The following is a 16,577-nucleotide window of genomic DNA, read 5'->3' as shown; positions in this document are numbered from 1 at the left end:
TAAGGTGTTGCTGACGGGAACAAATCGGACTACGGTCCGCCGTATTAAGTTGACTACGCGAAGGATAGTCAACTGGAAACTTCTTGCGCAAGTTTCTTTTGCCGTTGATAGGCTATTTTCCGTAGATCGGCGATTGAGCAGTTCTGACAGTAGGCTGTGTATTGAAAACTCAATATCAATGCCTAATGTGGAGTGCCGCTCGAATCGCCTACAGAAAAGACTCGTAGGTTCCAAGTTCGGATAACAAGTGAAAGTTTATTGAAATTTCTCCAGCTTATATACTAACAAGTGTAATGGTATTAGTTCTTATTCTACACGCAGTAAGTGTGTGTTAGTTTCAAGAACGTAAGGGTAATCCTAGTTTACCTCCTAGTGACAGTTATAATTTTAACCCTATCCGATTCGGCCTTTTTTTGGTTAATTGCACCGAGCGCTTAGGCACGTGTTTTCCTTGTCGTTCCTATGCGTATGTTACCCAGATGCAAGCGGTTACCCGATGGGATAGTTTTTTAAGGGATCAAGTGCAGTTTTATTACCCGCCACATGCTACGACGCGCGGGCGTATGCTCATTGCGCTTATCGCTATTTTCGTATTCCTCTCATTCGTAGACGGATGCCGTTTACCCGTGTTGGAACCTTACCGATATTAGCCTTTCAAGATTTCCTTTTAACTATTTCGGGTAATCGATATTTTAAGATTTCAAGGTTCGAACAAGCCGACCTTTGTTGGCTTGTTTATTACTTTCTCTGGTCTCAAGTGGAGGTGTTAGATCGCGTTGACCCTTTCCTATTTTCTTCTGTAATTATTCTAAATAAACACACGGCTATGAATCTATTTTGGTGCCTTATCCTAAACCTTTTTAGTTTTGTTGCATTTAGGTAATTAAACGCTGATGCTATTAAAAGCGGTCATTGTGTTGCACATGCGTTCCTTACTCTGGGTTTGATCGCACTTGAGTCGTTATTCTATTTTTTCCGTTTTAGACCTCGTTAGCTTGACCTACGCAACGCGTGATTTAATTGCCGTAGAACAAACCTTTCCAATGTTCTTATCTAATTTGGTCTAATCCAAAACCCCATGTGACATTTTTCAATGCCAGCTATTGATTAACCTCGCATGCCTCCTGCCTGGTGAAAGTAAATCTTTTTCTTTCTTACGATAGATCAATTTTCTTACGCGTACGCTTGTGAATTTTGTCGCGTCCGTAACATTCCACCCCTGGTAAAACTACCTGTTAGTTTTACCAAATTTCGCGACATTATTTCCTACTTAGCTCTCTCCGATACCTGAATTGGACGCATGTTGCTGCTTTAGCTGATGAGTTGAAGAGCGGGCACACTTGTAGGATGTCGTTGCTATGATGACGCTGCTATTGAGGACTATCGATGGCGCATATGTTGGGGTATAGTTTGGTTTTGGTGTTTGGAAGACGTGGTACCTGAGTTTCTTCTTCGTCGTTCTCGTTGATTGTGACGACTTCTGGTGATTCGTTTTCATATCGCTTTTTCATCATATGGTTTCGATGCGATAACAGATTCGTCAACGAATCCCAAAATGCGGCTAAGAGCTGCCAGCCGATGCCATAGATGTCGTACAGGATTCTACCATGAATTACGGTGTCTACGATGAATTTAACGACTCGAGTGAACATGTAGATGCCAATTGCTGTTGACGTGACGTTGCCCAGCCACGTCGACCATGATACGAACTTAGACCAGTATTTATCGAACGCGCCGTGAATGATATTCTCAGGAATTAGAGTATCAAACGTGAAGCCTTGAAGGTTTGGATGCTGCCCAGATATCATCTTGTGTATGACCGAAGAGGCGATCCTCTTATTGCTTTGTTCATACACCATGTCCTTCATTTGTTGTAGACTTTCATAGTCATAAACACCACTTTTCATCAGACTTGGTAATGGAGTATAGGACCAGCTTGTTATGATGTCTGTCGTTAACTCTTGCGGTGCCGTCGTCTCTCGTAGCCCTTGATCTGTTGTATACCATCTTCCTCCGATGTTAAATTTCGCGGGAAGAATTGGCGAGCAAACTATTTGGGTGCCTTTCAGTTGTAACATTCTAGTTACTGGCGCTATGAACATCGAGCGATTGTTGTATTTTACCGGAACTTCCTGATAGCATTCATCTCTTTTCTCATAGGTAACGAACACCGGTTTGCATTCAAGGATGTACAATATTTCTGCGGCAACTACCGCCGTGTGCCCAGGTCGTTTAATCAAATTAGAAACGAATTCGCTAGGATTCAGACGTGCTAGCGTTAGCTTCGTTTCTAGAAGCGCCTTGTCGACCTTGCACAATTCCGTCATCACCGTTGTGTAGACGTCGTTCAGCTTTTGCCCGAGGTAACTTTCCACTAAAGTTATTTTGGAGTTGAAGTAGGTAAAGAGATCCAAGTTTCTCCCATTTACCGCCTTGCGTTGAAACGGCGATTGATAACCGTTTAACTCAAGTATGAATATCCTCGGATGGTCCGTTTTATAGCTGTCAAAGCCGCAGATTTGCTTCACATCGCGAGCCCTTATGGAAAACATTTGCTCGTTTGTCAGTAAGGTATACACAGCATTCGTATTAGCTATCCCGTCGTTGCCGAACGTCTTGTTGACCGTACCCTCGTAGATGATTTCGAACTCAGTTCTCTCGCACAGTTTTTTATGATCCACCTCCCAGGTGAGGTAACCGTACTCGGAATCCAAACACCAACCAACACTATACGGACATACAACGCCATTTCGCAGTATTATTTGGTCTTCTTCGATGTCAACCGTTGCCGTATAGTCGAACATACTGATCTCGTACTCGTAATACACCAACGCGTTTTCCCATCTACCAGATGGCGTCGTGTAGAGTCCTCCGACGCACGCTGAGCCCTTGACACTGCCGATGACTAACGTTTGCCCTCTTGTAGTTTGATTGCGTCGTACTTCCCTAACCCTGTGATTGAGAGAGAGTGAAACCTCACCTAACGTTTGGTCATATTTACATTCTCCTGGGGTGAATTCCTTTATAATATATGCAAACCCTTTTTCATATTCTGATGTGTGAGACCAAGCTCCGCAATGCTTAATCGTTCTCTTGATTATTACCTTACATTGGTGAACGTGAGTTACTGTCTTTGGACTTCTTTGTAATACTTGTATTCTGGTCTCTACTGTTGTTATATTCTTGAATTGAGGCATACAAGAAGCTACTTTTGTGAGCGAATAACTCGTTATGTTGATATTATCGTTTGCACAGTCATATGCAATTAGACCGTTTGCTGGACTCCCGAAGGCTCTTGCTGAAATGAAAAGCAACATCATTATTACCAGGTTCCACGTATTATATTTTCCCCAACGAGGATTAGCAGTATTCGATTGGTATATTTTTAAACTCTCGTTTGCTTCCTTTGCAACCGTGACATCTTTTGTGTTAGCCCTTAGGATCTTAGCGTTCCTTGCGCAAGGTTTTATTTGACGTTTCTCTACCTTACGCTTTATTGGCAATTGATCACTTTTTTCTGTGATAGTGTCTTCTGCGTGGACCCCATTGATATTTTTATCTAATGAAATCGATTCTTTTTTCGACTCCTTGCCTTCTTGCTTTATAACTTCTTTTTCGTTATAAGCGCCCAAAAATGCTACCTCAGTAGCGGGTCTGCAGTATGTACCTACTGCAGTTTTTACTTGAACGGATCTTATCTGTCCGTCTTTATGCATCGTTTCACGCATGCTATCTTTTTCTTGGACTATCATGGCATGTTCTTGCTGCAACATTTCATTGCTACCTAATTTTCCATAGACTAACCAACCTAGTCTTGTTTTCATTCCAATTGGTTCTTCAGGTTTGCCATATCGATGTTTAATCCCCATTAATAAATGATTATTGTTCAGTCCTATCAACATTGTTGGACGAACGTTTTCAAAACTTTCAATTGGTAACTTTTTTAAGTGACGATATTTCTCACTAATCTCATCGTAACATAGCGATTGGACTGGCAATTTCAATTCTCTAATTGTTCTTACGTCCTTTAAACGAAAACCTCTTTTCGTTGCACCTTTGATGACCAATTGGACTTGTTGGCTAGCTTCATGAACCGTTTCTATGCCTTGTGCCCATGTGAGCTGAAGCGGTATTTTTGGCCCGGTTAAATTCAGTTGTCGAGCGACATTCGCATCTATCATTGTCAATGATGATCCAGGGTCCAAAAATGCATAAGTATTAATTGATTTATTTCCATTAATCAATCTTACCGGTAATATTTGATAGTAAGTTTCACAAGTTACTTCCAACTCGTGGTGGTTATTTATCTGCTCCGGTTGGATTGGAACAACTTGTTTTACATGGAGCATCTTGTGATGCTTATCCTTGCACCCGGCGATTCCACATGGCTTAGCTAATCTACAATCCTTGATTGTATGTTTGTTTGATGTCAAACATCCAAAACACAATTGTTTTTCATTTGCTATTTTTTCTCGCTGTAATGGAATTCGCTTTACCAGTGCGAAGCATTTAACCGTCTTATGCGGCTTGCTACATATCAGACAACTTCTAGTTATCTTTTTAGCCTGTTTGACAACTTTTCCTTTTTGAATAGAGGTTTGTTTCTGCGAAGTACCCTGATTATGTAAATTAACCTGCCCCTTTTGAGTATGAAGACTAATCGTGCTCATCATTTCCGCCGTCTTGGCGTAGGGTTTGAGCCACCGACATAATTCTTCTAAGTTCTGCACGTCTAGTGATGACGATGCAGCCGCCATATGTTCCGCTCTTTTCACTTGAATGTGATGCGGTAACTTAGCCGTTAAATCCATAACTAATCTATGATCATTTAGGTATGTCGGTCTTTCCATCAGGTGTACTATTTTGGTGAGGTTCTCCAAAGCACTCGTCATTTCCGAGACCACGTTTCTGGATTCCTTTCGTATTTTTTGAAGATCGTTTAGCAACTCCAGGTATACTAAATCTGGTCTCCCGAAAGTCTCATTTAAACGTTTTATTATCTCTGGAACATTTTCGGCCTCCATCATTAATTGTTGAACACTTTTATAAGCTGTTCCTTGTAAAACTTGTTTGAGACGATTCAAGTTTTCTAGGTTAGAAAATTGTCCTTCTTTGGACGTGTCGTCAAACGTTTTCTTGAAGTTAGGCCATTCCTTAGGGTTGCCATCGAATTTGGGTAATTGCATCAAGGCCTGTCTCTTGATCAGGATCCCTATCTGGGTGGATTCACCACCGTTATTTGCCAGTAGCTTAACGAACTCTTTCGTTTGCTGTTGTTGGCTAACTATTAATTGTGATACAATTTCTTCGAAGCTTTGTTTCTTCCCTAAACTTCCTTCTGGGCTATTTACTTCGCTTTCTGCGAAAGCCTTGATCTCACCCTTTTGTCGATTAAGCTCGTACTTAATCTGTTGGCACTTGCCACATAGCCAGCATTCCTCTGGCAATGGTTTCTGCGTCAAATTGACACATTTCAGGTGAAACCATCGGTCACACTCCGAACATGTGACCATTGTTTCTTCAGAGGTATCAACCTCATTACAAAGTCGGCACCTGCCGTTTGTATTTGTTGTGAACTTGTAAGGCATTTTGGACGAATCTATGATTTCCTTGCCGTGCTTATTAATAAGGATGATTTAACTTACCCTCTTTTATCGGATCGTTTTTTACCTTCCTTTGATGCCCCGGCTGGAATCGTTGTGTGATGGTGAATGATAAAACCGCGAATGCTGAGTCTGAACTTGACACCTTTGCCCGTATATTGCTCACTTTTCACGATAGTAGAAGTTTAAGTATAGTGTTTATCAAACGATTTCTTTCGTTCGTTTAGTAACTAAATAATTGAAAACTTCTTATCAATTTTTCACCATCAGTTTTAACGTCACTTGTAACTGCATTACTGAAAGTTCTGCTCTTCTACTGACTTAGATTGTTGCGACGCTTAATCACTTTTAACCGTCTTCACTAGTCACTTGATACACAGAACTATATTGCTGTTCTTTTGGCGACAGCACACCTTTCTTGCGTGATTCGGTCACAGAGAATGCAATTTCGCGCAAGCTATTGCAAACTCCTCTCTGGAGCCACCATTTGTTGCTGACGGGAACAAATCGGACTACGGTCCGCCGTATTAAGTTGACTACGCGAAGGATAGTCAACTGGAAACTTCTTGCGCAAGTTTCTTTTGCCGTTGATAGGCTATTTTCCGTAGATCGGCGATTGAGCAGTTCTGACAGTAGGCTGTGTATTGAAAACTCAATATCAATGCCTAATGTGGAGTGCCGCTCGAATCGCCTACAGAAAAGACTCGTAGGTTCCAAGTTCGGATAACAAGTGAAAGTTTATTGAAATTTCTCCAGCTTATATACTAACAAGTGTAATGGTATTAGTTCTTATTCTACACGCAGTAAGTGTGTGTTAGTTTCAAGAACGTAAGGGTAATCCTAGTTTACCTCCTAGTGACAGTTATAATTTTAACCCTATCCGATTCGGCCTTTTTTTTGGTTAATTGCACCGAGCGCTTAGGCACTTAGGTGTTTTCCTTGTCGTTCCTATGCGTATGTTACCCAGATGCAAGCGGTTACCCGATGGGATAGTTTTTTAAGGGATCAAGTGCAGTTTTATTACCCGCCACATGCTACGACGCGCGGGCGTATGCTCATTGCGCTTATCGCTATTTTCGTATTCCTCTCATTCGTAGACGGATGCCGTTTACCCGTGTTGGAACCTTACCGATATTAGCCTTTCAAGATTTCCTTTTAACTATTTCGGGTAATCGATATTTTAAGATTTCAAGGTTCGAACAAGCCGACCTTTGTTGGCTTGTTTATTACTTTCTCTGGTCTCAAGTGGAGGTGTTAGATCGCGTTGACCCTTTCCTATTTTCTTCTGTAATTATTCTAAATAAACACACGGCTATGAATCTATTTTGGTGCCTTATCCTAAACCTTTTTAGTTTTGTTGCATTTAGGTAATTAAACGCTGATGCTATTAAAAGCGGTCATTGTGTTGCACATGCGTTCCTTACTCTGGGTTTGATCGCACTTGAGTCGTTATTCTATTTTTTCCGTTTTAGACCTCGTTAGCTTGACCTACGCAACGCGTGATTTAATTGCCGTAGAACAAACCTTTCCAATGTTCTTATCTAATTTGGTCTAATCCAAAACCCCATGTGACATTTTTCAATGCCAGCTATTGATTAACCTCGCATGCCTCCTGCCTGGTGAAAGTAAATCTTTTTCTTTCTTACGATAGATCAATTTTCTTACGCGTACGCTTGTGAATTTTGTCGCGTCCGTAACATTCCACCCCTGGTAAAACTACCTGTTAGTTTTACCAAATTTCGCGACATTATTCCTACTTAGTTTCACTCTTATTGAATTGATACCTGAATTGGACGCGTGTTGCTGCTTTAGCTGACGAGTTGAAGAGTGGGCATACTTGTAGGATGTCGTTGCTATGATGACGCTGCTACTGAGGACCATCGATGGCGCATATGTTGGGGTATAGCTTGGTTTTGGTGTTTGGAAGACGTGGTACTCGAGTTTCTTCCTTGTCGTTCTCGTTGATTGTGACGACTTCCGGTGATTCGTTTTCATATCGCTTTTTCATCATATGGTTACGATGCGATAACAGATTCGTCAACGAATCCCAAAATGCGGCTAAGAGCTGCCAGCCGATGCCATAGATGTCGTACAGGATTCTACCATGAATTACGGTGTCTACGATGAATTTAACGACTCGAGTGAACATGTAGATGCCAATTGCTGTTGACGTGACGTTGCCCAGCCACGTCGACCATGATACGAACTTAGACCAGTATTTATCGAACGCGCCGTGAATGATATTCTCAGGAATTAGAGTATCAAACGTGAAGCCTTGAAGGTTTGGATGCTGCCCAGATATCATCTTGTGTATGACCGAAGAGGCGATCCTCTTATTGCTTTGTTCATACACCATGTCCTTCATTTGTTGTAGACTTTCATAGTCATAAACACCACTTTTCATCAGACTTGGTAATGGAGTATAGGACCAGCTTGTTATGATGTCTGTCGTTAACTCTTGCGGTGCCGTCGTCTCTCGTAGCCCTTGATCTGTTGTATACCATCTTCCTCCGATGTTAAATTTCGCGGGAAGAATTGGCGAGCAAACTATTTGGGTGCCTTTCAGTTGTAACATTCTAGTTACTGGCGCTATGAACATCGAGCGATTGTTGTATTTTACCGGAACTTCCTGATAGCATTCATCTCTTTTCTCATAGGTAACGAACACCGGTTTGCATTCAAGGATGTACAATATTTCTGCGGCAACTACCGCCGTGTGCCCAGGTCGTTTAATCAAATTAGAAACGAATTCGCTAGGATTCAGACGTGCTAGCGTTAGCTTCGTTTCTAGAAGCGCCTTGTCGACCTTGCACAATTCCGTCATCACCGTTGTGTAGACGTCGTTCAGCTTTTGCCCGAGGTAACTTTCCACTAAAGTTATTTTGGAGTTGAAGTAGGTAAAGAGATCCAAGTTTCTCCCATTTACCGCCTTGCGTTGAAACGGCGATTGATAACCGTTTAACTCAAGTATGAATATCCTCGGATGGTCCGTTTTATAGCTGTCAAAGCCGCAGATTTGCTTCACATCGCGAGCCCTTATGGAAAACATTTGCTCGTTTGTCAGTAAGGTATACACAGCATTCGTATTAGCTATCCCGTCGTTGCCGAACGTCTTGTTGACCGTACCCTCGTAGATGATTTCGAACTCAGTTCTCTCGCACAGTTTTTTATGATCCACCTCCCAGGTGAGGTAACCGTACTCGGAATCCAAACACCAACCAACACTATACGGACATACAACGCCATTTCGCAGTATTATTTGGTCTTCTTCGATGTCAACCGTTGCCGTATAGTCGAACATACTGATCTCGTACTCGTAATACACCAACGCGTTTTCCCATCTACCAGATGGCGTCGTGTAGAGTCCTCCGACGCACGCTGAGCCCTTGACACTGCCGATGACTAACGTTTGCCCTCTTGTAGTTTGATTGCGTCGTACTTCCCTAACCCTGTGATTGAGAGAGAGTGAAACCTCACCTAACGTTTGGTCATATTTACATTCTCCTGGGGTGAATTCCTTTATAATATATGCAAACCCTTTTTCATATTCTGATGTGTGAGACCAAGCTCCGCAATGCTTAATCGTTCTCTTGATTATTACCTTACATTGGTGAACGTGAGTTACTGTCTTTGGACTTCTTTGTAATACTTGTATTCTGGTCTCTACTGTTGTTATATTCTTGAATTGAGGCATACAAGAAGCTACTTTTGTGAGCGAATAACTCGTTATGTTGATATTATCGTTTGCACAGTCATATGCAATTAGACCGTTTGCTGGACTCCCGAAGGCTCTTGCTGAAATGAAAAGCAACATCATTATTACCAGGTTCCACGTATTATATTTTCCCCAACGAGGATTAGCAGTATTCGATTGGTATATTTTTAAACTCTCGTTTGCTTCCTTTGCAACCGTGACATCTTTTGTGTTAGCCCTTAGGATCTTAGCGTTCCTTGCGCAAGGTTTTATTTGACGTTTCTCTACCTTACGCTTTATTGGCAATTGATCACTTTTTTCTGTGATAGTGTCTTCTGCGTGGACCCCATTGATATTTTTATCTAATGAAATCGATTCTTTTTTCGACTCCTTGCCTTCTTGCTTTATAACTTCTTTTTCGTTATAAGCGCCCAAAAATGCTACCTCAGTAGCGGGTCTGCAGTATGTACCTACTGCAGTTTTTACTTGAACGGATCTTATCTGTCCGTCTTTATGCATCGTTTCACGCATGCTATCTTTTTCTTGGACTATCATGGCATGTTCTTGCTGCAACATTTCATTGCTACCTAATTTTCCATAGACTAACCAACCTAGTCTTGTTTTCATTCCAATTGGTTCTTCAGGTTTGCCATATCGATGTTTAATCCCCATTAATAAATGATTATTGTTCAGTCCTATCAACATTGTTGGACGAACGTTTTCAAAACTTTCAATTGGTAACTTTTTTAAGTGACGATATTTCTCACTAATCTCATCGTAACATAGCGATTGGACTGGCAATTTCAATTCTCTAATTGTTCTTACGTCCTTTAAACGAAAACCTCTTTTCGTTGCACCTTTGATGACCAATTGGACTTGTTGGCTAGCTTCATGAACCGTTTCTATGCCTTGTGCCCATGTGAGCTGAAGCGGTATTTTTGGCCCGGTTAAATTCAGTTGTCGAGCGACATTCGCATCTATCATTGTCAATGATGATCCAGGGTCCAAAAATGCATAAGTATTAATTGATTTATTTCCATTAATCAATCTTACCGGTAATATTTGATAGTAAGTTTCACAAGTTACTTCCAACTCGTGGTGGTTATTTATCTGCTCCGGTTGGATTGGAACAACTTGTTTTACATGGAGCATCTTGTGATGCTTATCCTTGCACCCGGCGATTCCACATGGCTTAGCTAATCTACAATCCTTGATTGTATGTTTGTTTGATGTCAAACATCCAAAACACAATTGTTTTTCATTTGCTATTTTTTCTCGCTGTAATGGAATTCGCTTTACCAGTGCGAAGCATTTAACCGTCTTATGCGGCTTGCTACATATCAGACAACTTCTAGTTATCTTTTTAGCCTGTTTGACAACTTTTCCTTTTTGAATAGAGGTTTGTTTCTGCGAAGTACCCTGATTATGTAAATTAACCTGCCCCTTTTGAGTATGAAGACTAATCGTGCTCATCATTTCCGCCGTCTTGGCGTAGGGTTTGAGCCACCGACATAATTCTTCTAAGTTCTGCACGTCTAGTGATGACGATGCAGCCGCCATATGTTCCGCTCTTTTCACTTGAATGTGATGCGGTAACTTAGCCGTTAAATCCATAACTAATCTATGATCATTTAGGTATGTCGGTCTTTCCATCAGGTGTACTATTTTGGTGAGGTTCTCCAAAGCACTCGTCATTTCCGAGACCACGTTTCTGGATTCCTTTCGTATTTTTTGAAGATCGTTTAGCAACTCCAGGTATACTAAATCTGGTCTCCCGAAAGTCTCATTTAAACGTTTTATTATCTCTGGAACATTTTCGGCCTCCATCATTAATTGTTGAACACTTTTATAAGCTGTTCCTTGTAAAACTTGTTTGAGACGATTCAAGTTTTCTAGGTTAGAAAATTGTCCTTCTTTGGACGTGTCGTCAAACGTTTTCTTGAAGTTAGGCCATTCCTTAGGGTTGCCATCGAATTTGGGTAATTGCATCAAGGCCTGTCTCTTGATCAGGATCCCTATCTGGGTGGATTCACCACCGTTATTTGCCAGTAGCTTAACGAACTCTTTCGTTTGCTGTTGTTGGCTAACTATTAATTGTGATACAATTTCTTCGAAGCTTTGTTTCTTCCCTAAACTTCCTTCTGGGCTATTTACTTCGCTTTCTGCGAAAGCCTTGATCTCACCCTTTTGTCGATTAAGCTCGTACTTAATCTGTTGGCACTTGCCACATAGCCAGCATTCCTCTGGCAATGGTTTCTGCGTCAAATTGACACATTTCAGGTGAAACCATCGGTCACACTCCGAACATGTGACCATTGTTTCTTCAGAGGTATCAACCTCATTACAAAGTCGGCACCTGCCGTTTGTATTTGTTGTGAACTTGTAAGGCATTTTGGACGAATCTATGATTTCCTTGCCGTGCTTATTAATAAGGATGATTTAACTTACCCTCTTTTATCGGATCGTTTTTTACCTTCCTTTGATGCCCCGGCTGGAATCGTTGTGTGATGGTGAATGATAAAACCGCGAATGCTGAGTCTGAACTTGACACCTTTGCCCGTATATTGCTCACTTTTCACGATAGTAGAAGTTTAAGTATAGTGTTTATCAAACGATTTCTTTCGTTCGTTTAGTAACTAAATAATTGAAAACTTCTTATCAATTTTTCACCATCAGTTTTAACGTCACTTGTAACTGCATTACTGAAAGTTCTGCTCTTCTACTGACTTAGATTGTTGCGACGCTTAATCACTTTTAACCGTCTTCACTAGTCACTTGATACACAGAACTATATTGCTGTTCTTTTGGCGACAGCACACCTTTCTTGCGTGATTCGGTCACAGAGAATGCAATTTCGCGCAAGCTATTGCAAACTCCTCTCTGGAGCCACCATTTGTTGCTGACGGGAACAAATCGGACTACGGTCCGCCGTATTAAGTTGACTACGCGAAGGATAGTCAACTGGAAACTTCTTGCGCAAGTTTCTTTTGCCGTTGATAGGCTATTTTCCGTAGATCGGCGATTGAGCAGTTCTGACAGTAGGCTGTGTATTGAAAACTCAATATCAATGCCTAATGTGGAGTGCCGCTCGAATCGCCTACAGAAAAGACTCGTAGGTTCCAAGTTCGGATAACAAGTGAAAGTTTATTGAAATTTCTCCAGCTTATATACTAACAAGTGTAATGGTATTAGTTCTTATTCTACACGCAGTAAGTGTGTGTTAGTTTCAAGAACGTAAGGGTAATCCTAGTTTACCTCCTAGTGACAGTTATAATTTTAACCCTATCCGATTCGGCCTTTTTTTTGGTTAATTGCACCGAGCGCTTAGGCACTTAGGTGTTTTCCTTGTCGTTCCTATGCGTATGTTACCCAGATGCAAGCGGTTACCCGATGGGATAGTTTTTTAAGGGATCAAGTGCAGTTTTATTACCCGCCACATGCTACGACGCGCGGGCGTATGCTCATTGCGCTTATCGCTATTTTCGTATTCCTCTCATTCGTAGACGGATGCCGTTTACCCGTGTTGGAACCTTACCGATATTAGCCTTTCAAGATTTCCTTTTAACTATTTCGGGTAATCGATATTTTAAGATTTCAAGGTTCGAACAAGCCGACCTTTGTTGGCTTGTTTATTACTTTCTCTGGTCTCAAGTGGAGGTGTTAGATCGCGTTGACCCTTTCCTATTTTCTTCTGTAATTATTCTAAATAAACACACGGCTATGAATCTATTTTGGTGCCTTATCCTAAACCTTTTTAGTTTTGTTGCATTTAGGTAATTAAACGCTGATGCTATTAAAAGCGGTCATTGTGTTGCACATGCGTTCCTTACTCTGGGTTTGATCGCACTTGAGTCGTTATTCTATTTTTTCCGTTTTAGACCTCCTTAGCTTGACCTACGCAACGCGTGATTTAATTGCCGTAGAACAAACCTTTCCAATGTTCTTATCTAATTTGGTCTAATCCAAAACCCCATGTGACATTTTTCAATGCCAGCTATTGATTAACCTCGCATGCCTCCTGCCTGGTGAAAGTAAATCTTTTTCTTTCTTACGATAGATCAATTTTCTTACGCGTACGCTTGTGAATTTTGTCGCGTCCGTAACATAAGGTGTCTTGGCTAAAGTGTCTTGGCTAATGTGTCTTGGCTAATGTGTTTTGGCTAATGTGTCTTGGCTAATGTGTCTTGGCTAATGTGTCTTGGCTAAGGTGTCTCGGCTAAAGTGTCTTGGCTAAGGTGTCTTGGCTAAGGTGTCTTGGCTAAGGTGTCTTGGCTAAGGTGTCTTGGCTAATGTGTCTTGGCTAAGGTGTCTTGGCTAAGGTGTCTTGGCTAAGGTGTCTTGGCTAAGGTGTCTTGGCTAATGTGTCTTGGCTAAGGTGTCTTGGCTAATGTGTCTCGGCTAAGGTGTCTTGGCTAAGGTGTCTTGGCTAATGTGTCTTGGCTAAGGTGTCTTGGCTAAGGTGTCTTGGCTAATGTGTCTTGGCTAAAGTGTCTTGGCTTAGGTGTCTTGGCTAATGTGTCTCGGCTAAGGTGTCTTGGCTAAGGTGTCTTGGCTAATGTGTCTTGGCTAAAGTGTCTTGGCTAAGGTGTCTTGGCTAATGTGTCTCGGTTAAAGTGTCTTGGCTTATGTGTCTTGGCTAAGGTGTCTTGGCTAAGGTGTCTTGGCTAAGGTGTCTTGGCTAAGGTGTCTTGGCTAATGTGTCTCGGCTAATGTGTCTTGGCTAAGGTGTCTTGACTAAGGTGTCTTGGCTAAGGTGTCTTGGCTAATGTGTCTTGGCTAAGGTGTCTTGGCTAATGTGTCTAGGCTAAGTTTCTTGGCTAAGGTGTCTTGGCTAATGTGTCTCGGCTAAAGTGTCTTGGCTAAGGTGTCTTGGCTAAGGTGTCTTGGCTAAGGTGTCTTGGCTAAGGTGTCTTGGCTAAGGTGTCTTGGCTAAGGTGTCTTGGCTAAGGTGTCTTGGCTAAGGTGTCTTGCTAATGTGTCTTGGCTAAGGTGTCTTGACTAATGTGTCTCGGCTAATGTGTCTTGGCTAAGGTGTCTTGGCTAAGGTGTCTTGGCTAAGGTGTCTTGGCTAATGTGTCTCGGCTAAAGTGTCTTGGCTAAGGTGTCTTGGCTAAGGTGTCTTGGCTAAGGTGTCTTGGCTAAGGTGTCTTGGCTAAGGTGTCTTGGCTAAGGTGTCTTGGCTAAGGTGTCTTGGCTAAGGTGTCTTGGCTAATGTGTCTCGGCTAAAGTGTCTTGGCTAAGGTGTCTTGGCTAAGGTGTCTTGGCTAAGGTGTCTTGGCTAAGGTGTTTTGGCTAAGGTGTCTTGGCTAATGTGTCTCGGCTAAGGTGTCTTGGCTAATGTGTCTTGGCTAATGTGTCTTGGCTAATGTGTCTTGGCTAAGGTGTCTTGGCTAAGGTGTCTTGGCTAATGTGTCTTGGCTAAAGTGTCTTGGCTTAGGTGTCTTGGCTAATGTGTCTTGGCTAAGGTGTCTTGGCTAAGGTGTCTTGGCTAAAGTGTCTCGGCTAAAGTGTCTTGGCTAAGGTGTCTTGGCTAAGGTGTCTTGGCTAAGGTGTCTTGGCTAAGGTGTCTTGGCTAATGTGTCTCGGCTAAGGTGTCTTGGCTAATGTGTCTTGGCTAATGTGTCTTGGCTAAGGTGTCTTGGCTAAGGTGTCTTGGCTAAGGTGTCTTGGCTAAGGTGTCTTGGCTAATGTGTCTTGGCTAAGGTGTCTTGGCTAAGGTGTCTTGGCTAAGGTGTCTTGGCTAAGGTGTCTTGGCTAATGTGTCTTGGCTAAGGTGTCTTGGCTAATGTGTCTCGGCTAAGGTGTCTTGGCTAAGGTGTCTTGGCTAATGTGTCTTGGCTAAGGTGTCTTGGCTAAGGTGTCTTGGCTAATGTGTCTTGGCTAAAGTGTCTTGGCTTAGGTGTCTTGGCTAATGTGTCTCGGCTAAGGTGTCTTGGCTAAGGTGTCTTGGCTAATGTGTCTTGGCTAAAGTGTCTTGGCTAAGGTGTCTTGGCTAATGTGTCTCGGCTAAAGTGTCTTGGCTTATGTGTCTTGGCTATGGTGTCTTGGCTAAGGTGTCTTGGCTAATGTGTCTTGGCTAAGGTGTCTTGGCTAAGGTGTCTTGGCTAAGGTGTCTTGGCTAAGGTGTCTTGGCTAAGGTGTCTTGGCTAATGTGTCTCGGCTAAGGTGTCTTGGCTAAGGTGTCTTGGCTAATGTGTCTCGGCTAAGGTGTCTTGGCTAAGGTGTCTTGGCTAAGGTGTCTTGGCTATGGTGTCTTGGCTAAGGTGTCTTGGCTAATGTGTCTCGGCTAAGGTGTCTTGGCTAAGGTGTCTTGGCTAAGGTGTCTTGGCTAAGGTGTCTTGGCTAAGGTGTCTTGGCTAAGGTGTCTTGGCTAAGGTGTCTTGGCTAAGGTGTCTTGGCTAAGGTGTCTTGGCTAAGGTGTCTTGGCTAATGTGTCTCGGCTAATGTGTCTTGGCTAAGGTGTCTTGACTAAGGTGTCTTGGCTAAGGTGTCTTGGCTAATGTGTCTTGGCTAATGTGTCTAGGCTAAGTTTCTTGGCTAAGGTGTCTTGGCTAATGTGTCTCGGCTAAAGTGTCTTGGCTAAGGTGTCTTGGCTAAGGTGTCTTGGCTAAGGTGTCTTGGCTAAGGTGTCTTGGCTAAGGTGTCTTGGCTAAGGTGTCTTGGCTAAGGTGTCTTGGCTATGGTGTTCTGGCTAAGGTGTCTTGGCTAATGTGTCTTGGCTAAGGTGTCTTGGCTAAGGTGTCTTGGCTAAGGTGTCTTGGCTAAGGTGTCTTGGCTAAGGTGTCTTGGCTAATGTGTCTCGGCTAAGGTGTCTTGGCTAAGGTGTCTTGGCTAATGTGTCTCGGCTAAGGTGTCTTGGCTAAGGTGTCTTGGCTAAGGTGTCTTGGCTATGGTGTCTTGGCTAAGGTGTCTTGGCTAATGTGTCTCGGCTAAGGTGTCTTGGCTAAGGTGTCTTGGCTAAGGTGTCTTGGCTAAAGTGTCTTGGCTTATGTGTCTTGGCTAAGGTGTCTTGGCTAAGGTGTCTTGGCTAAGGTGTCTTGGCTAAGGTGTCTTGGCTAATGTGTCTCGGCTAATGTGTCTTGGCTAAGGTGTCTTGACTAAGGTGTCTTGGCTAAGGTGTCTTGGCTAATGTGTCTTGGCTAATGTGTCTTGGCTAATGTGTCTAGGCTAAGTTTCTTGGCTAAGGTGTCTTGGCTAATGTGTCTCGGCTAAAGTGTCTTGGTTAAGGTGTCTTGGCTAAGGTGTCTTGGCTAAGGTGTCTTGGCTAAGGTGTCTTGGCT

At 42.5% G+C, this 16,577-nt stretch overlaps 1 protein-coding gene across 4 annotated transcripts in view; it reads right to left on the bottom strand.

Moving 5' to 3' along the window:
• Positions 1-9,764, bottom strand: part of LOC125774556 (uncharacterized) — a 177,701-nt gene extending 167,937 nt beyond the window's left edge. For 2 of the 4 annotated variants that reach the window (XM_049444681.1, XM_049444679.1), the window contains exon 1: positions 7,128-9,764. In XM_049444681.1, the coding sequence (XP_049300638.1) occupies positions 7,471-9,420 (1,950 nt within the window). In that variant the 5' untranslated portion in view covers positions 9,421-9,764 and the 3' untranslated portion in view covers positions 7,128-7,470. Of the gene's footprint in view, positions 1-1,036; positions 3,665-7,127 lie in introns of those variants that run through there. The other 2 variants (XM_049444680.1, XM_049444678.1) reach the window with 1 other exon arrangement.
• Between the last annotated feature and the right edge of the window lie 6,813 nt (positions 9,765-16,577).

The sequence above is a fragment of the Anopheles funestus genome, unplaced genomic scaffold, assembly GCF_943734845.2.
Source record: "Anopheles funestus unplaced genomic scaffold, idAnoFuneDA-416_04 scaffold_30_ctg1, whole genome shotgun sequence".
NCBI lineage: Eukaryota > Metazoa > Arthropoda > Insecta > Diptera > Culicidae > Anopheles > Anopheles funestus.
The sequence above is the reverse complement of the archived record's forward strand: the minus strand, read 5'-3'. Positions and strand labels throughout refer to the sequence as shown.